Genomic DNA, 18,985 nt, shown 5'->3' on the forward strand with positions numbered 1-18,985 from the left:
TAGCTAACATTAACAGTGCAGTGAATCCTGCTTGTGCCGTGATATTCAGATTCACTGACTTTCAGCTTGTTGTGTTTGTGGATATATGACTGACTTTAATTATCCATAAAATCATCACATTCTCTGTAAGATTAAGGTAGACTACATATATATATTGAAGTAGAGGCTTTAAAACCAAGTTAACGCTGAAAGTACAAACATTACTAATGTCACACAACTTTGCCGACATGTGGCCAACAGAAATGTTTTAATGTTCTTCATTATTAAACATTCGCACATACATAAACTACATAATATTCAGTACTTACTTTTGACAGTTCACTCTTTGGCCGCTCCCTTCTGCCGTATTTTGCGGCAAAATTATCCACACCCACCGCCGCGCTATGAATTGTGGGATATATGGGACCACGCTTGATATTTGGGGAAATCGACGGCGCATTTGGAGTATGCATTTGAAGTACACTTCGAGTTGGGACAGCCGTCGTTGCGTGGTGGTGACGTAATCGCACTTGAAATGCGTACTTCAATCGTGCAGACCCTGAATTGGGACACAGCCTATCTCCGTCATGCCTGAAAGTGTGTGCCAGCCAACTAGCCCCTATTTTCACCTGAATCTTTAACAGCTCTCTGGAGCTGTGTGATGTGCCTTCCTGCTTCAAATGCTCGACCATCATCCCAGTCCCAAAAAGTCCACCAGCACTGGATTAAATGACAGCAGGCCTGTTGCTCTTACATCTGTTGTCATGAAATCTTTTCAAAGACAGGTTTTGAACCAACCGGAAGAACATTGCAGAGACTCTGCTGGACTCCCTGCAGTTTACTTACTAGCCAAACAGGTTGGCCTAGGATACAGTCGGTAAGGGACTGTACACATCACCTCAACCAACCTAGGACTATACGCCAGGATACTCTTTGTTGACCTCTGCTCAGCCTTCAATACCGTAATCTCAGACATCTTCCACTGGAAGCTAACCAAGCTTTATGCGCCTCCACCTGTCAGTGGATCACTAGCTTCCTGCTCAGATGACACCACCATTACTGGTCTCATCCAGAACGATGACAAGTCAGACAGGAGGTGGACCAGCTCGTTCATTGGTGCAGTCAGAACCACCTGGAGCTGCTCCCGGTCAAAAAAGTGGAGATGTTGGTGAACTTTCTCAGAAACCCCCACAATAACCTTCCTACACAAGAGTGTCTCTACTGGGGATCAATTCAGATTCCTAGTATCCCCCTTATCACATGATCTGAAGTGGTCCTCACATTTTGACTCTGTCTGGAAGATGGGCGTCGCATAGTAATAATATAATACTTCCTCCATCAACTCAGGAAGTTCAACCAGCCATAGGAGCTGCTGGTTATTTTCTACAATGCCATTATCCAGTCTGTCATGTGCACATATGTCTGCACATCACATCACTGTCTGGTTCTGCTCAGCCACAAAGAAGGACAGGGCAGGATTGCAACAGACAATCAGGTCTGCAGAGCCAATCATCAGCACTGATCTTCCCTCATCCAGGACCTGTACAGGTCCAGGGCTAAGAAGATCCTCAACATAAACTGGTCAAACTGCTGCTTTTAGACAAGCACTAAAGAGCGCTGTTTACTAAAGCCAGCTGCCAGATAGAAAGTTTCTTCCTTATTTCTGAACTATAAAATAACCTACTGTTATATCACTTGGGTCATATGCACATAGCGCCACTCAATTTGGTACTTGTTTTCATAGTTTCTTGAGACTTTCTCTAACTTGTTTTTCCTTTACTGCACAGGGCCATCAAACTCATCAAGTCTGAAAGACAAACTGTCCACAGGTGTGAAGGGGAATTTTTTATTGTATATATTTAACAAAACATTAGTGTGTTTGTTTTTTGCATGCAGAGAGCAAAGAAAACCAAAATGTGCTTGTGTGCACAAATCTGGCCAAATAAAGATCATTCAGATTTTTATCAAAACAGAAAAAGATCTGGTCTGAAAAACCTTCTCCATGCCAGTGGTAGGAACTAACCATAGTTTGACAGACCGGCCGGAGAACAACCCCATATTTTCCAGTAAAAATCTGCATTAATTCTTGTGGACTGACAGAGCATGGAACTTGCTCATCGTCCTGGCAGATGTTATGATTATCAGGAATGAAGTTTTGAGGAATAGTATCCTCAAAGAGCTAAAAAAGGGTGATCCTAAGTTACACCAAAGGCCTGTCAAATGGTAAGCCTCTGGGCACCTTTAAGAAACCGGGAAACAGGGATGATTCATCCCCATTGACAAAGTGACCAAAACAAAATGCCTTGATTGCCGCCACCATACCTAGCAGTGTACCACAAATTTCCCCGCCTCCAGTCGAACTACAGGAACTACTGGATGCCCTGATACAGAGTTATTTTAGTTTTCTCTCAGGGTGTCTCCTGGATGAAGCTCCAGTCAGGCAGTTTATTTTTCTCAATGGAGTTTCCTGATAGTCTTGTACCCATTGACTTACTGGTGACCATGGAGGATAAAATTTGCCTAAGTTAGGCCAACATATATCATGGAACACAATATTATCTGCACATGATCTACTCCCTTCAGTCACCACGCTGACAAATTCTTCGTTTACAGATTTATTCCAAGCTCACCAACAGGATCACTCAGTGTTGTCATTGTGAGAATAATTTTTTTTAAATCAATTATATTTAGAATGTCACAGTTTCCTCAACATAAAATAGTAATGCTCTTTTAGCTTGTCAAGGTCAAGGTCAGTTTTTTTTTTATATAGCACCTTTCCAACAGCTCATGCTGCACAAAGTGCTTTACAAACTAAAAGGCAACTTTGTGAAACTAAAAACATTCCATGCCGAACTATTTGTACACGATAGTATGACTAATATGTACTATCATGTACTGTAGATGATGAGGTATTACTTTACCTTATCTAGAGACAATATTTTTAAACCTCTATCCTTTGAAGAACTCCGCCTCTCTAAGATGTCCTTTTTATACCCAATCATGTTACTGCCCTGTTGTCACTTAGCCTAATTGGTTGCAAAATGTTCATCCAGCTATTTCTTTTGAGTACAACTTAGAGTTAATTGCTCCGTTGCTCTGCTAGGACACAGTGCTGCCAAAAAATTCAAAATGAGATAATATTTTCACAATATCATAAAATATATCAATATAAGCATTTGATATGTTTTTTTTTATTTTCTATTGTGAATAAGAAAACAGTCTAAAAAAGTTGTCAACTACAACAAGAAAAAGATTAAATTACCTATCAGTAATCAGAGATACTGCTTCATGCTAATCTGTTAGTGAGGACATTTTCTTTATGTTGTCTTTATGTTGTTGTTTATGTTTTCTGCTTATGCTTAACCAACAAGCTAATCTCCCATATGCTCAATATATTCCATTAATAGGTTTAGTAAGGGCTGCAGCATTTTACTCTTAATATGTATCTCACTATTTTTGTGAATAAGGTCAACAAAAAGGGTTATATGTTGCCAATGGTAGCTGCCTGAACATCTGTGATTGGGAGCTGCCACAGTTGGCAAGAGCCACTGCCAGCTGTGTGGACCTAAGAATCTGTTGGTCCCATTGGAGTGGCCAGTCACTGTGTTGCACAGCGGAGTTGCAAAGCTAGCTGACTGTCACCTCATCAAAATATCACTTTGCTGCCATGCAATCTGCTCACTGCCAACACCTGGGCTCCTCAGTGTTCAGGGAATAAAAGGAATGGAAACAACAACAGCAGCCAATAGCGGCTTTTAACAAGCCAACTGGACCTGAGAAAAGTTTGGAATATTGCTCTGCATTGTCTAACAGCACGGCTAAAGTTCAACTGTTAAGTGACACAGAATAAAGCAGTGAGTTGTTGTAGGGGGTTATTAAGGCTGAAAGCAGAGACAGATGATGGACTGTGTACTTTCTGACAAGCACTCAGATGTAATTACATATTAGAAAAAAAAGCTATAATGTCCCAGATATCCTTTTCTTTTGTTTTTTTTTAAAATGGAAGTGTTCAAATGCATTTTGTATTTTTTGGAGAAAATACAAAACAAAATCCTAATTATGTGGGCTGCTTACATACATAGCCCTTTCAACAGACACAGCAAACTCATAATCATACAACTATCAATTTTCCATACATCACAATCTCACTAAGAGGAAAGTGTGAGAGCTCACATTAAGGTTCATTACACATAGTAAGCGATTGGCAAACGGAAGTCATTAATTTTCAACTTGTTAACAGACAAGGAGGCAGACAAGGAGGCGCTGCAGTCATTCCATAGTCATGCTCACGCTTTAAAAAGAAACAGTAGCACTAGAATACATTGTTTTGACTTTTCATTTGTATATGAAAAGTTGAATTTAGCTGTTTTCCTTCTATAAATCACATACTAGCTCCACCACTGAAAAATATGAGGAAATTCACAGAGAAGCATATGTAACACAAACACTAATAAGTCTTTTTGGGGGGGCCTCTTTATGGCTTTTTTTTAACTTTTGACAGGGACAATGAAGACTTACAGGAAAGTGGTGGAAACCAAGACATGTGGCAAAGGACCGCGGTTCGAACGTTCTCAGCCGTGAGGCATATGGTCACCTGCTCATTCCAGTGAGCTAAACCAGCGCCCGAGTACAGTAATAAGTCTTAAACCTGTACTGATACTTCATGGTATAATCCATGATGCTATGATTTTATAATAGAGAGAGAGAGAAAATAAAAGTGACATCTTTCACTGAAAGTAATGAACAGAAAAGAAAACAGGGAAACTGGAAATAAGGATAGCATCTCATAATGCTATCTTCAGGTTCGGGATGATTTTACGATACCTGTGGTTACTGACTGTTATTTCCAAGTGGAGCGCATCATCACTGCAAACTGCGCAATAGCTATGCTAGTCCACAGCTCATAGCAGTAATTTTTATTTATTCTTTTATTTTTTAACAGGGATCAGTTTTAATCTAACAAATATTTATTCTAAAACACTTGCACTCTGGGTGCAAGTTGTAATAGTCAGCAAAAGTAGCTGACTTTGCTGGTAAATGGACTGGTTCTTTCTTTTCTTCTACTCTTCTGAGCACTCAAAGGGCTTTACACAACTTGTGCATTCACCCAAGCACATTTTTCTAGGTGCTTTCTAAGTAACATTCACACACACGCACTACGATGGATGCATTGGAGAGCAATTTGGGGTTAGTATCTAAGGATATTTGGTATGCATACTAGGGGAAGCCAGGAATCGAACCACCAACCTTCCAATCAGTAGATGACCTGCTCTACCGCCTGAGCTACAGCCACCCCATTTGATGTATTTAGTTAACTCCACTGCACTGAACTGCAAAACCAAGTCATTTAAACGCATCAACCTTTGTCTTTATTAATGTGATTCTTAGGGATTTAAGTTAAGTTGTATCATTATGTTCTTCTGACAATGTGATCTTCCATATGTGAGGGGGTTTATAACAATATCACTTTATGGTTAAAAAGTGTGCTGGCTCATGAAGTGCGCTGGCAACAATATTTTTTTGGAGACTTCATGGTTTGTGCAAATCTAAACCGCTAAGTGCCCTCCCATGTATTTTCCTAGACATATAGTTAGGAATCATTCAGTCTCTTCAAAACCTACACAAGCATCTATACTTTAAAAAATGTCATTGTGTTTGCTACATCATGGCGAGACTGCATGTATGTCTTACATACACCCTTATCCATATTCTCCACATTTTCTTTTAAACAAGACAAGCCTTACAATTTATACCTATATGTACATTGTTAAGTCAGTTTTTCTTTTACAGCCGGCCTGTTACTGTAATTTTACGCATGCTGTACATGAATACATCTTCATCAGTCTGAACTGGTTTGTTTGCCTTGCACTGGTTCTAGTACAAGCATTAGTGGAAATCTGTATTTACTGGACATTGCACCACCTTATACAAGATTTATTTATTAGTTTACTTGTTTACATTTGAGTCTCCTACGCACCACAACCCATGACACTTCTTTCAGATCCGATGTTTTTATGAAGGGGGTTTGATTTGTCGCATGTGATCCTCTTTGCAGGGGGGCTTTTAAAAAGTGCTCACTAAATAATCATTATTATTCAGTAAGCATCACTAATGATGCAGCTAGCATCAATAAAGCTGATGTTAGCTGAGAGCAGAAAGGTGGTACTGGTACAGATCACAAAATGAAGAAGGAGACTGGGCAAAAATGGCATCCATGGAAGAGTTCTAAGGCAAACCTTTATACCAACAGTCCAACATGGTGGTGATGGTGTGACTGTCTGGGGCTTGGTTGCTGCTTTAGCAAAGAAGCATGGTGATACTCATGACATCTACCGCTGATTTCTTGTGTCTGAACAAATTCACAAGCATTTGATTTCCATTGCACTGCACTGGAACTTTATAATGCAGGAAGATTATTTTATACTGAATAAAAAGGGCTAAAACAAACAATATTATGTGAAAATAATCATTGCAGTACAGGGCACAAGAACAGAAGTCATTATATGTAGGACAAGTGTAAAAAGCCCTGAATAGTGATACTCATTATCATAAAAGCCTCTGAAACCTTTTGTAGCACCAAAGCAATGTCATGATTGCTGTGACTGAGAAAAAAATATGCTCTTTCAGTTTGATGAGACATCTAATCAAATGAACGATAAGTGGATGTGAACTCATATAGGAGAGGAAGAAACAGATGGGATTTAAAGTAAAATTATCTAGTACTGCATGCTATGATCCTAGATATGACTCTACTGGGTTGTGGGAAGGGAGTGGGTCAATGATTATATACTTCGAGTTTAGAAACTGGTTTGTTCTGTTGGAAAAGGATGCTAGTTAAAGTGATGGAAATGGCTCTGTGATCCTCCATTATTCGTCTTCCTTTCTTCATAATATACCTTTTCCTTTGCTCCATTGATTGCGGCCACTGTATGTTGTCATTAAATCAATTCTTCACAGAAGAGAAATGGTTTGTGTATGAGCAGTCCTTGCCCTTACCATCGATGACTGAACTAGCATCAGCACTGAAATGAACAGGGATGAAACCAAAGATAACTGAAGTGTTATAGAGCAGGAAATTTATTTTCTGCTTGCTCGAGCCATTCTATTAGGCATGCATGTTTGTTTCTAAGTAGGACGGCAAGCCACGTGCACATGGGCTGCCAAGCGCAGTATTTCCTGACTGTCACTTATTCTCCCCCTTTTCAAGGATGAAAGTAATTTCAGAACTGTTGTATCCCATAGCATAAAATCCACTGATGTAGGGTTTTTTGTTTGTTTGTTTGTGAAACAACAAAGAGGAAGTTTGAAGTGTCTCAACAAAATGCTGCCAGGAGCAGAAAACGAATTTGGTGGGCTACACAGTTTCTATAAGGCTAATAATTTCCTCCTGTCTTTTCACAGAGGTCTAAATGGGGACTGCTCTGTGATCAAAATGCTTTTAACGGTTGACACAGATTACCTGAGGCTTCTGGTAATGGAGGAATACTTTTAGCTCTGCCAAGCCCCACTGTTGCCTGCAATCAGGTCTGTAATGTATTTGCTGTAAAATTCATTTTAAAAGTAGCATTAGCATTATCGACTTATGGTACCTTAAACCTTAATCAAAGACTAATATTTGATATCATTAAAACACCAGCACATACATTAGAGAGATTCTCTCTTAAAAAAAAAAAGGCAAAACTGGATCGCTGCTTCTACAGTTTTCTAACATCTTATCATGAAATCCCAGCAGAAACACTTCATTGTCTTCCTACGCAATCAACTTATTTGACACACACAAAACAGGCAAGAGTATATATCAGTCTGCACACCGCTGTGATACTCATGACATCCACGACTGATTTCCTGTGTCTTCCTACTTCCCTGAGTTCTTCTTCTCCCTGCACAGACAGACAGTGGCAAAGACCTATATGTGAAATATAGTAGAACACTTCTGCCATCAAGTGGGCAACTACATTCAAGTTCAGTTTTAAAAATGCATTCCCACAGATACCACAGCGTTTTTGATACACACGTATTATCATTTGGCAGCAGTGGTAAGGTATGTCTATAGCACCTTGATGAGGTGCGTCAAGGTACAGAGAAAGACTTTCACCATGAAACTTAAAGTTTCACTGACTGTGTCCAATTTACCCACTCTGCCACCCCCCTTTGCTTTTAATTAGTGCATCTAAAGTGGACCCTTATCAGTAATGGGCTATGCTCTTAATGAGACTGTTATTAAGCCTTTCCTTTCAAGGCTGATAGACTCACAGCCACCTATGGCATGTAGGCTGATAATGCTGAACCTCAGTTAACTCCACTTCCTTTAACCATAATGGTGAACAATGGGGGGTGTACAAATGCCTTGTGTGGGTGATTTCAGGTATGGAAAATGGCAAGCTGCAGTGGAAGAGCTTCTGCCTCCAGGCTGACATGGTAGGGAGGCCATTGGGTGTGTGAAAGTCAGAATGTAATATTTAGAGAGCCAACCTTCCTGCTGCTAGGATCTAATTAATGGCATATTTGTCTTGTTTTCTTTTATTTCTGTGAAATTTTATGATGTCTTGCAGCCCAGTATTGCAGCAAAACATGTAGTAGACCGTGTCCATTTCACGCTTTGTCTCACCAAAACGTGAAGTGGTACCAGCAGAGGGAGATGTTTTATTTCAAGCCACCACGAAAATAATTACAGGAAAGTGTTTAAAAACACATTATTCACACATTGACATATAAATGCATATTAGCTGCTAGCTTAATCATTTCTGGCAATTACAGACCCATAACTTTCTTGCTAACTAGTGACTTCTTGGCTTTAAGTATATTATCTCCTCCCACGGGAGATAATTTCACATGTGGATTACACAGTATTTACACAGTGGACTGGTGTGTCTATTACATGCTTTGCCATGATATCAGGTTGTGTCTTGATATCAGTTATTAAGTTAGGGCCTTTAGCACTCACAATAGTATGACAGCAACAAATCATAATGAAGGATTTCGAACAGGATAGGCCATAAACACTGATGATGAAAAGAAGAAGTGATGCTTATTAGATGCTAAATAATTGGAAGGGGATCGGATTAAATAACCTTGTGCTTCTTGCTACTCCTGGACATGTTAGTGTAAGTTATTCCATCCATCCATTCTCTTCCACTTATCCTTCTCACAGTCAAAGGAAGGGCTGAAACCTATCCCAGGTATATTAGGGAAAGAAGCAGAGTAAGGGTACACACAGAGAGCACATGATAAGTTATTCACTATGATTATTCTTTTTCTTTTCTTTTCTTTCCTTTTAATTGTTTGCGTTTTTCTTTCTTGCATCTTAACATGTTCAAAAAATGAACAAAATAAGACATTATCTGTCCATTCCTTTTACTGTAAGCACATACTTCTGTGTTAGTTCACATTGTCATCATTGCTATTCTACTGATATAATTTTATCCCCAAAAGTAAGAAGTATAAGAAATATCTTATCTACAGCAATAGAAATGCGTGTTTTTAGTTAAAGTGTGCTTAATTAAAAATATTACTGTCCAGTTTGCCAATGTTAGCTTTTCATATCACCGAATATCTGTGTGCATGCTGCTGCCTCAGCTCATGTTACTTAAAAATTAACCCACAGCTTTAAAACCCTTACACAACATATTCTCAGTGAAATTTACTGTTATTGGTTTGAAATAGAAAAGTGAATTATTGCATGAAACCTGATGCAGCTGTTAGGGGTGGGGGCATGCTTTCAATGCATATGAACTTTTAGAACATATGAACTGAATATTTGTTACCCCTGCATAGGGCTGCTCGATTATGGAAAAAATGATAATCACGATTATTTTCACTGAAATTGAGATTTTGATTATTTGATGATATTTATTTAACAATAACAATGTATTGAATAATGGCTTTAAAGATTGTCATAAAATAGTGTGCAAATACTGATAACAGTGCAAATGTTTGCAATATAAAAAATAAATGAAATGAGCAGTGGTCTTTGGCGAGGAAAAACGTTACCGCGTTTGTTATCTCCTTGTGTCTCTGGGAGCTGGTGGGATATTTAGTCGTATTGGACAGGGTAGCGTGCGTGAATGGAGGTCTGTGAGGAAGAAGCAGGTGTTGTCGAGAGTTTTTCTCTATGCTCCTTCATTGTTTGATTGTATGTCACTTTGTGAGCGGTCTTCAAATGATTGAATAAATTTGTAGTGTTGCTCTGTGGTGCAGCTACAACACCGTAGCAAAGTTTACACATTATGTCTACTTTATCCCCGTCTGACTCTGCGAACCCATAATGTTTCCACACCACTGAAGCTCTTTTACCTCTCTTTTCAACCAACGGCATTCTTTCTTCAGCAGCCATTATTCTCTTCTCCCCAAATAACTTCTGCTTAGCTTTCCGAGCTTCCCTCGGGTCCTCTTAATTTTTGTGAGGCGTGTTCGAAACGCAGAGAGGTGCGCTCGATTTGCCACATGGAGCAACGCGAGAGTAAAGCACGAGGGAGGTGCTAATAATCGGCTCAGTCATTTATAATGATCGTTGAAAGCCCAGGTCGTAATTTAGATGAAAATTCGATTAATTGAGCAGCCCTACCCCTGCATTTATTCTTATGTTTTTTCAGTATGAAGTTCAGCTCTCCCTGCTGTATGTTAAGCAGCCTAAGAAAAACAACATTTATTCAGTACTGTCAAAAAGCTGCAGGGGACTGAAGAGTGCTGTCTAATAAACAGCAAGCATTCCTTCTGTATGTAGACTGTATGAACAGGTTTGTGCACTCTTGTTCTCACTCTCAGCTTCTTCTTGTCAGAGGTGGCAAGACGAACAGCATGTATTAACATAAAATCCAACTTACAAAATGTTCTAAGTATAATACAATTTTCATTGTCCCCAGAATGATTACACAAATCATTCATAGCACTATTTCTTGCTTTACCTTTGTTCCAAAGGAACGATGGCTTCAGTGAACGCAAATATATATTGTTCAGTTTGCATGTTAAAAGCCACAAACATGTAGCTAACTATAGGCTTTCTTGTGGAACTGAGAACTGTCCTGCCACTTTCAGAACATTTTCTGCCTTCATTCACATATGCCTAGGAATCAAAGAACAAGAAGGGAGACCACTAAGGAGGAGTTTTATAAGTTCACCGGTGACCTCGGCTGTCAAGTTCCTGGATGTGGGTATGCTGCACAAAACTTCACAACTCTTTGTGCCCCTCTCAGATTTCATATCAAAGATGGGGGGGAAAGTATTATGTCCATTTGAAGGCTGCTCTAAATACTTAAGTGTCCGAACATAGTAGACAGTTCAGCAGTCAAGGCAACAAGAAATGGGGGGATTTGCCATAATACAAGGACAGGACACAGTTAATCTATTAGAAGACAGTTGACTTTGTGTCATTTAAAAATGCAGGCTAAAATGCTCTTGCCAACCAGCACTATACAGGGAGTGCAGAATTATTAGGCAAATGAGTATTTTGTCCACATCATCCTCTTCATGCATGTTGTCTTACTCCAAGCTGTAAAGGCTCGAAAGCCTGGGGTGTCAGTGCACCCCAGGGTGGCTGTGGCTACAATGTAGCTTGCCATCACCAGTGTGTGAATGTGTGTGTGAATGGGTGGATGACTGGATATGTAAAGCGCTTTGGGGTCCTTAGGGACTAGTAAAGCACTATATAAATACAGGCCATTTACCATTTACCAATTAAGCACATTAGGTGATGTGCATCTCTGTAATGAGAAGGGGTGTGGTCTAATGACATCAACACCCTATATCAGGTGTGCATAATTATTAGGCAACGTCCTTTCCTTTGGCAAAATGGGTCAAAAGAAGGACTTGACAGGCTCAGAAAAGTCAAAAATAGTGAGATATCTTGCAGAGGGATGCAGCAGTCTCAAAATTGCAAAGCTTCTGAAGCGTAATCATCGAACAATCAAGCGTTTCATTCAAAATAGTCAACAGGGTTGCAAGAAGCGTGTGGAAAAACCAAGGCGCCAAATAACTGCCCATGAACTAAGAAAAGTCAAGCGTGCAGCTGCCAAGATGCCACTTGCCACCAGTTTGGCCATATTTCAGAGCTGCAACATCACTGGAGTTCCCAAAAGCACAAGGTGTGCAATACTCAGAGACATGGCCAAGGTAAGAAAGGCTGCAAGGTGGAGGTGGAGTACTGGTTTGGGCTGGTATCATCAAAGATGAGCTTGTGGGGCCTTTTCGGGTTGAGGATGGAGTCAAGCTCAACTCCCAGTCCTACTGCCAGTTTCTGGAAGACACCTTCTTCAAGCAGTGGTACAGGAAGAAGTCTGCATCCTTCAAGAAAAACATGATTTTCATGCAGGACAATGCTCCATCACATGCGTCCAAGTACTCCACAGCGTGGCTGGCAAGAAAGGGTATAAAAGAAGAAAAACTAATGACATGGCCACCTTGTTCACCTGATCTGAACCCCATTGAGAACCTGTGGTCAATCATCAAATGTCAGATTTACAAGGAGGGAAAACAGTACACCTCTCTGAACAGTGTCTGGGAGGCTGTGGTTGCTGCTGCACGTAATGTTGATGGTGAACAGATCAAAACACTGACAGAATCCATGGATGGCAGGCTTTTGAGTGTCCTTGCAAAGAAAGGTGGCTATATTGTTCGCTGATTTGTTTTTGAATGTCAGAAATGTATATTTGTGAATGTGGAGATGTTATATTGGTTTCACTGGTAAAAATAAATAATTGAAATGGGTATATATTTGTTTTTTGTTAAGTTGCCTAATAATTATGCACAGTAATAGTCACCTACACACACAGATATCCCCCTAAAATAGCTAAAACTAAAAACAAACTAAAAACTACTTCCAAAAACATTCAGCTTTGATATTAATGAGTTTTTTGGGTTCATTGAGAACATGGTTGTTGTTCAATAATAACATTATTCCTCAAAAATACAACTTGCCTAATAATTCTGCACTCCCTGTACAGAGCATCATAGAGGAATTTCAGGATCTTTGCAGCTGTAACAAAAGTAGACACTGACTCTAACACCATCTCTCTTTTTTTTAGATGGCAGACCAAAGAATTTGAATGACACCATTACTCTGGAGCTTGGGAATGATTTCCACTCCAACTGTCGCATGCAATCACAAGAGGAGACAGAGGTCATCCAGAGGAAAGAAGTATGATTAGAATTGTTGTGGAGGCCATGCAAGTTAACTGCAGAAACATTAAACGTGCATCTTGTGAAGAGGTTGCTAAGATCATTGTAGACAGATACCCTCAAACATTTGCAGATTTTACTGAAAAGGGAGAAAGACTGGGTTGTGGACATTATTCACTACTAAGAAGCATCAAATCTAGAGTTGAACATGTTAATCGAGATAATACAACACATAGACTTCGTCAAACAAAGAGAACCAGGAATGAGGAAGACTGCAGTTCCAACAGTAATGCAACCTCACATAAAAAAGTTAGATGCCTTGTGGATAGCTATGGCTGTATAAATTGGCAGCCAGTTGAACTTCCTGAGGGGGAAACGCCAGCTTCTTTAGAGGAAAAGAAACGCATCTTGTTAACAATTTTTAATTCAGAAGGACCTGGAGCTGTGGAGAGACCTGATGTGGATGACTTCATGTGCCTCACATATATTTCTCAGCAGCAGCTTATCAACAGTTGTCCCTCACTTTCAGTAGCTGAAATTCAGGAGCAGTGGTCATTCTTGTTTACTCGGAAAGGTTTTTCGAACCACTTTTACAAACTCACAGGCATCGATATCTGTGAGCGCTTAGGTCAGGCCCTCATAACCAAAGGCAGAAGGATTGTTAACTATTTCTCCACCCAGAAGCTCAAATGGAACCTTGGTATAAGGACACTCATCCAGCAGATAGAAAGTGAGGGAGTTTTGGCCAACAACAAGGTTGGCACAGCAGCCATACTTCTCATGATGAAGTATTACAAGGAAGATGAAGACTCCCTCTTTGTCTTAGCAGATGTAAGCTTTTTTCATACAGCTCTATGTTTAATGCTGTTGCTTGCTGTCCTGTTATATTTTTTTATTTGTTACATAAAATATCTTGGTCCTTTTTCTGGCAGGAAACATCTACCAGGATGTCCCTTGAAGCAGAGAGCAACCTGCCCATCACCCCAAGGCTGATTATGCTTGGTAAGAAGTCATTTATGAAATAGAGCTGATTAGACCATATTAGAATTTCTGTTTGGCACAGGAGCTTTTCGTGGACACAGGTATCCAGTCTCTGTTTTGTTAGCTCAAATTTCTGTAATTTCCTCTATAAACCAAGGTTGTTGGACAAGTGTCTCAGTGAATCCAGCCAAGTAACAATTTCAAATTTCACATTACATATTACTGATCAACGTAGTAGTCTAGCTACACCAACAGCAGAAATACTGAAGTCAATACTGTAAAGTTTAACAGCAGCACAAACTATGAACTCCAAAATAACCATACAGTTGATTCATCTCTGGTAATTTAACTGGGCTGACTGTTTGTTAGGTGTGTTTAATGTGCAGAATAATTCCCAATTATGTACAATTATAATATGTTAAAACGGACTTATGTACATAAGGCCATTAATAATTAACAGTACGTAGCTATTTGCTTTATGACTATTGTGATATTATTCTGTTATCATATGTTACCTTATATATGTAATCAAAGTAGTTGAATTATGATAACAGCTGTAGGACATATATTATCCTTTAGTTTAGATGGTGTGCTGTGTATGTAGTTTAGCCCTCATTATACTTTTCGGTTAAAAGAACATAATCATTTTTGTAGTTCATTAGATAAGTGTGCATCACTCTGTATCCTTGATCTGCTGTGAATGTGTTACACTGTTTTCTTGACATGCTTTACTGTTGAATCATAAAAAGAAAGATTGTTCAGGAGACTCTGTGTCTAAGACAGGGGAGATAGACCACATTCCATACCCCCACCTTACAGAGAGCAGAGAAACAAGGAGCCGAGGTCATAACTTAGGCGCCGTAAGAGAGAAAGAATGTGAATGTTTAGGCTTTTACGACTAGGTGGGGGCCGCTAGGAGCTATAAGAGGCTGTGTAACCCGTCACCATTTTGAGACTCGCTGTGACCCTCTGCAGGCAGGTCTCCCCATCATGATGGTTCTAATGCTCATAAGTGTTGAATTGTATGGAAATAAATGATTGCTGATTGAGCACTTATACACCGAGTATTGTCCTTCCTTCAGCCCAAAGATTAAAAGAATTGGGAGATTTCAACACTATCTAGACAGTGTGAAGAAGTGAAGTATTGAAATTATTTTATGTTGCATAATGACAACATGTTGCCCCTATACATTTAAGGACAAAGTTCAATGACCGCCACCTGCTAGATGGTGAGTGCAGAGGGGCGTGTAATTGTTGAGCTGGACAAAGAGAACATCTTTGCTGATGCAATATCAGTCTTGTTTGGTTCATTCTATGTATTGAACCTGGAATACCAGGAGTCGGCGTGTGCAAGGTTTTTTGTAAGGATAAACCCTGAAGAGGGAACAAAATGTACCTCCAAGTTTGGGACAAGCAGAAAGACTGGGACCACTGTGAAGCGAAAGGTTGTTCACATTAACCCTCATGCCACAACTTTCCTCCAGCAGCTTACTGAATTTGAGTGGAGAACTTCAAATTAGGTAACTGTTTTTGCCATTTTTAGTGAATTTCTTGTATAATTTAGGTGACCAATGTGTTGTTACCCATGTCTCCACAGATGATCCATGGCCCATGTGTTCTGGACATTTACACAAGACGAGCAACAATGAAGACAAGCTCTCTTGCCATCTTGCAAGACGCTGTCTCTGTCCAATAGGTTTTTTGAGTGCAACAGTTTTGATTTTTTTTCCTTCTTTTACCCGTTTGTTAAAAATTACTTCAGCTACTTACACTCTAATTGTCACATGTATTGGCTCACCCTACAAATCAATGAACTCAGTCCACAAAGCAAGATCAGGGTTCAGTGCAGGTCAGTCAAGTTCCTTCACACCACACACGCTCATCCATGTCCTTGTGGACCTGGCTTTGTGCATTGATTTGGTGGTGTGAGCCAGTATTTTGGACAAAGTGTATATAAAGGCAGAAGTGTGGGGCTTGATATTATATTCATTACAATTCAGTTTATTTGTATGGTGCCAACAAAATGAATGCCAAGGCACTTCACACTGTAGGTTTAAGACCCTACAAAATATAACTAAGAAAACCCAACACTTGAGCATATGTTGTCTGCCATGATATGGATATGACATAATATCGTTATTGTTTGTACAACCATCTGAGAAAATAATGGATGGTTTAGTAAAAACAAGTGCTTCCTCAATGAAAATGTTTTCAGTTCTTTTCAGTTTTTGATTTTGGAAATGTGTATTTCAGCAGGGAAAAATCAGTGATAATAAATAAAGTGGTGTAATGCACATGAATTATATTTTGTGTGTGTGTATCTATCTATCCAATTTTTTTGGAACCCTCCAGTCTCTTACAGTATGTTACTGTTAACTGAAATTACGGTAAATTACGACCTGTTAAACAGTAAATGACTGCCTGTTGGGACACAGTATCCTCTAGCAGAGATGAATATTTTTGGTACTGATTATGCGTGATAACGGTAAGTTACTGGTTAATATATTGCAGTTTATTACCTTGCAGCGGGCTTACAGTGACATACCGTGAATAAACGGTAGTATACCAATTTTTTAATCACAGTATGATGTTGCTTTGTTGGCGTAATTTACGACATAACGACATAACGGTATCTCACTGGCGTCGCTGTCGCCAGTGAGATACTGTAAAAAAGGCTACGGTGCGTTACCATAATTTGTCCAAGAGTATTATACCACACCAGCAAAAAACGGTATCATCCTGCAGAACAGTAAGCTACCGTAACACGGCGTCACGGTACGACGCTGGCAACAGTGACGCCAGTATGTTACCGTAAAGTGGCGATGAAAAGTCTAACAGTGTGACTTGGTGAGTAAATGTTTACTCTTATTCAAACTGATTTTGTGGCTTCTCTTCGTTTAGCACCAGGTTTATAATCTTGCTAGCTAGTTAGTGTTAGCCTAGCGTTGCTGCTGCCGCTGGGCTCATGTTACTTAAAAATTAACACCACAGCCTTAAAAACCTTACATAAAACTATGTCTGTGAAATTTTCTGTTGATTATTTGAAAAAAAAAAGTGAGATAAGAGCCCAGACAAAATTCTTCGGGAGGTGCAGCCGTTAGGGGTGGGGTGTGGTGTGGTGTGGGGGGTATTTTCAATCCATAGCCATAACTAACTAACTAACTAACTAACTAATTATATATATCATGTTTAACCTGAGTAGCAAAAGACCACAGGGGGGGGTTTGAAAACAATATGCCAGGAGTTAGCTGTGCTCACCGACTCTTATCAAGCCTTGACCTCCCGGTCAGCTATCACGCTGGTGGATAACGGAGCTCTCCGAAAACGTGGAAGCACTTTTGCAAATAAGTGATATTTTGATAAATTAAGTAGATATTTGAGCATTACACAGCTACATTCTCGGCTGAAAATATCGTAAAAGGTTATTTTGTGACCAAGAAAGGGTAGTCTGGGGAAAAGGAGGATCGCATTTGTCGGCCACGGTTGTTGGAGCCTGTGCCTACTTGTAAGCGCGGCAATGGCGGAGGAGCGCGGCTAAAAAACGTATTACTTTTTCTGGGTCACAAAATAAACTTTTAAGATATTTTCAGGCGAGAATGCAGCTGTGTAAAGTTCAAGTATCTGCTCGATTTATCAAGACATCACATATTTGCAAAAATGCACCAAAGTTTTCAGAGACGTTTATTTTTTTCATGCTTTGTGGCAGCTTTTGAACATCTATTAATGTCAAATCTAGCCCTTATTTAACAACATAAGCAAACTCTATGCTACAATGATTGCACAGCCATTAAGGATCAAATCGGGTTCTGAAAAATGTTCTGCTTTTTCTCCCTTTGCTTGCTTCTTACTGTCTTTGAGGCTCGGGACCAGCACTCCTGTTGTTGGACAGAAAGACATCAACTCAGTGGTAAGTATTTTGGTTTTCCAATATATTAGCAACTATCAGTGACATTTATATTAATCAGGCTGAACTTTAATCATACATTAGATCAGCCTGTTTTACTTATTGTTTTATTTGTGCTTTGGTTTGGGGAAGTTGTTTCTTTACTGATCTTTTCCTGTCTTCTGTTATTAGACTTGAGATATGACTGCACTATGCTGTTGCTGGTGACTCCAGTTAATTCTACAAGACATGCTGTGTAAGTAAACAAACAACAACAGTTCGGTCTGCATTTCTTGAAAGATCACATCCCCCAAACTTAGTTTAGAGGGTCTACACTGTATATAGTGAAGTCTGCAAGTTTTCTAACAACAAAATTTGTTTTGTGCCCAAATCATTTTGCACATCATTAGAATGAAAGTTATTGGCCATGTTTGCATAGCCCTTTTTAAAATGATGCTTTCATGACATTATTGTATGTTGGGTGGTGGTCACAGCTATCCAGACTGACAATTGGGACATTGAATGTCACCTCTCCGGTGGGGAGGGCGCCTGATATTGTGTAAATTGGAGTCTGTTTTATACCAAATGCAGAAAAAATGTTTTAAGAAAGCAATTAAGTTCATGTTCCAAAAAATATGATTGTTTGCTTGCAGGACAACAGAAGAGATGAGTCCTCCGTCACAGATGGTGTGGTCAGTGATCGCCTGCAGGTTCAAGGTCATTGCATCTCCAACCCACATCCACTGCCACTGTACTGAAGGGAAGTTAAAGACTTTCTTCTGCACCTACATTTGGATCACCTCGATCCATGATAGTCATTCAGGCAGTAATGCCTGGACTGGAAACAAGCCATCCTTAAAATAATACAACATTCCAGCTCCTGTGTTGGAATGAAAAACGAATGTGTTGTTTAAATTAGAGACTGCAATTGTGACAGAACAACAAATATTTTATTTTGATTATATAAGTAATGTAAGTACAAAACAAAATTGTGGTAGGCCTAAACCTATTTTCAGAATAATTACATCT

General features: G+C 39.5%; 2 protein-coding genes across 2 annotated transcripts in view; one reads left to right on the forward strand and one right to left on the reverse strand.

Annotated features, from left to right (window-relative positions):
* The window catches only part of ntm (neurotrimin), a 467,074-nt gene that overhangs the window by 197,889 nt on the left and 250,200 nt on the right, over positions 1 to 18,985 (reverse strand). The window lies entirely within an intron of this gene.
* LOC112436158 (uncharacterized) lies at positions 13,025 to 14,225 on the forward strand. Its single transcript, XM_024805419.2, has 2 exons — positions 13,025 to 13,923; positions 14,025 to 14,225. The coding sequence occupies exons 1-2, from the start codon at positions 13,114 to 13,116 to the stop codon at positions 14,115 to 14,117; spliced, it is 903 nt and encodes a 300-aa protein (XP_024661187.2). The 5' UTR covers positions 13,025 to 13,113; the 3' UTR covers positions 14,118 to 14,225.

This window comes from Maylandia zebra, linkage group LG10, assembly GCF_041146795.1.
Source record: "Maylandia zebra isolate NMK-2024a linkage group LG10, Mzebra_GT3a, whole genome shotgun sequence".
Taxonomy (NCBI): domain Eukaryota; kingdom Metazoa; phylum Chordata; class Actinopteri; order Cichliformes; family Cichlidae; genus Maylandia; species Maylandia zebra.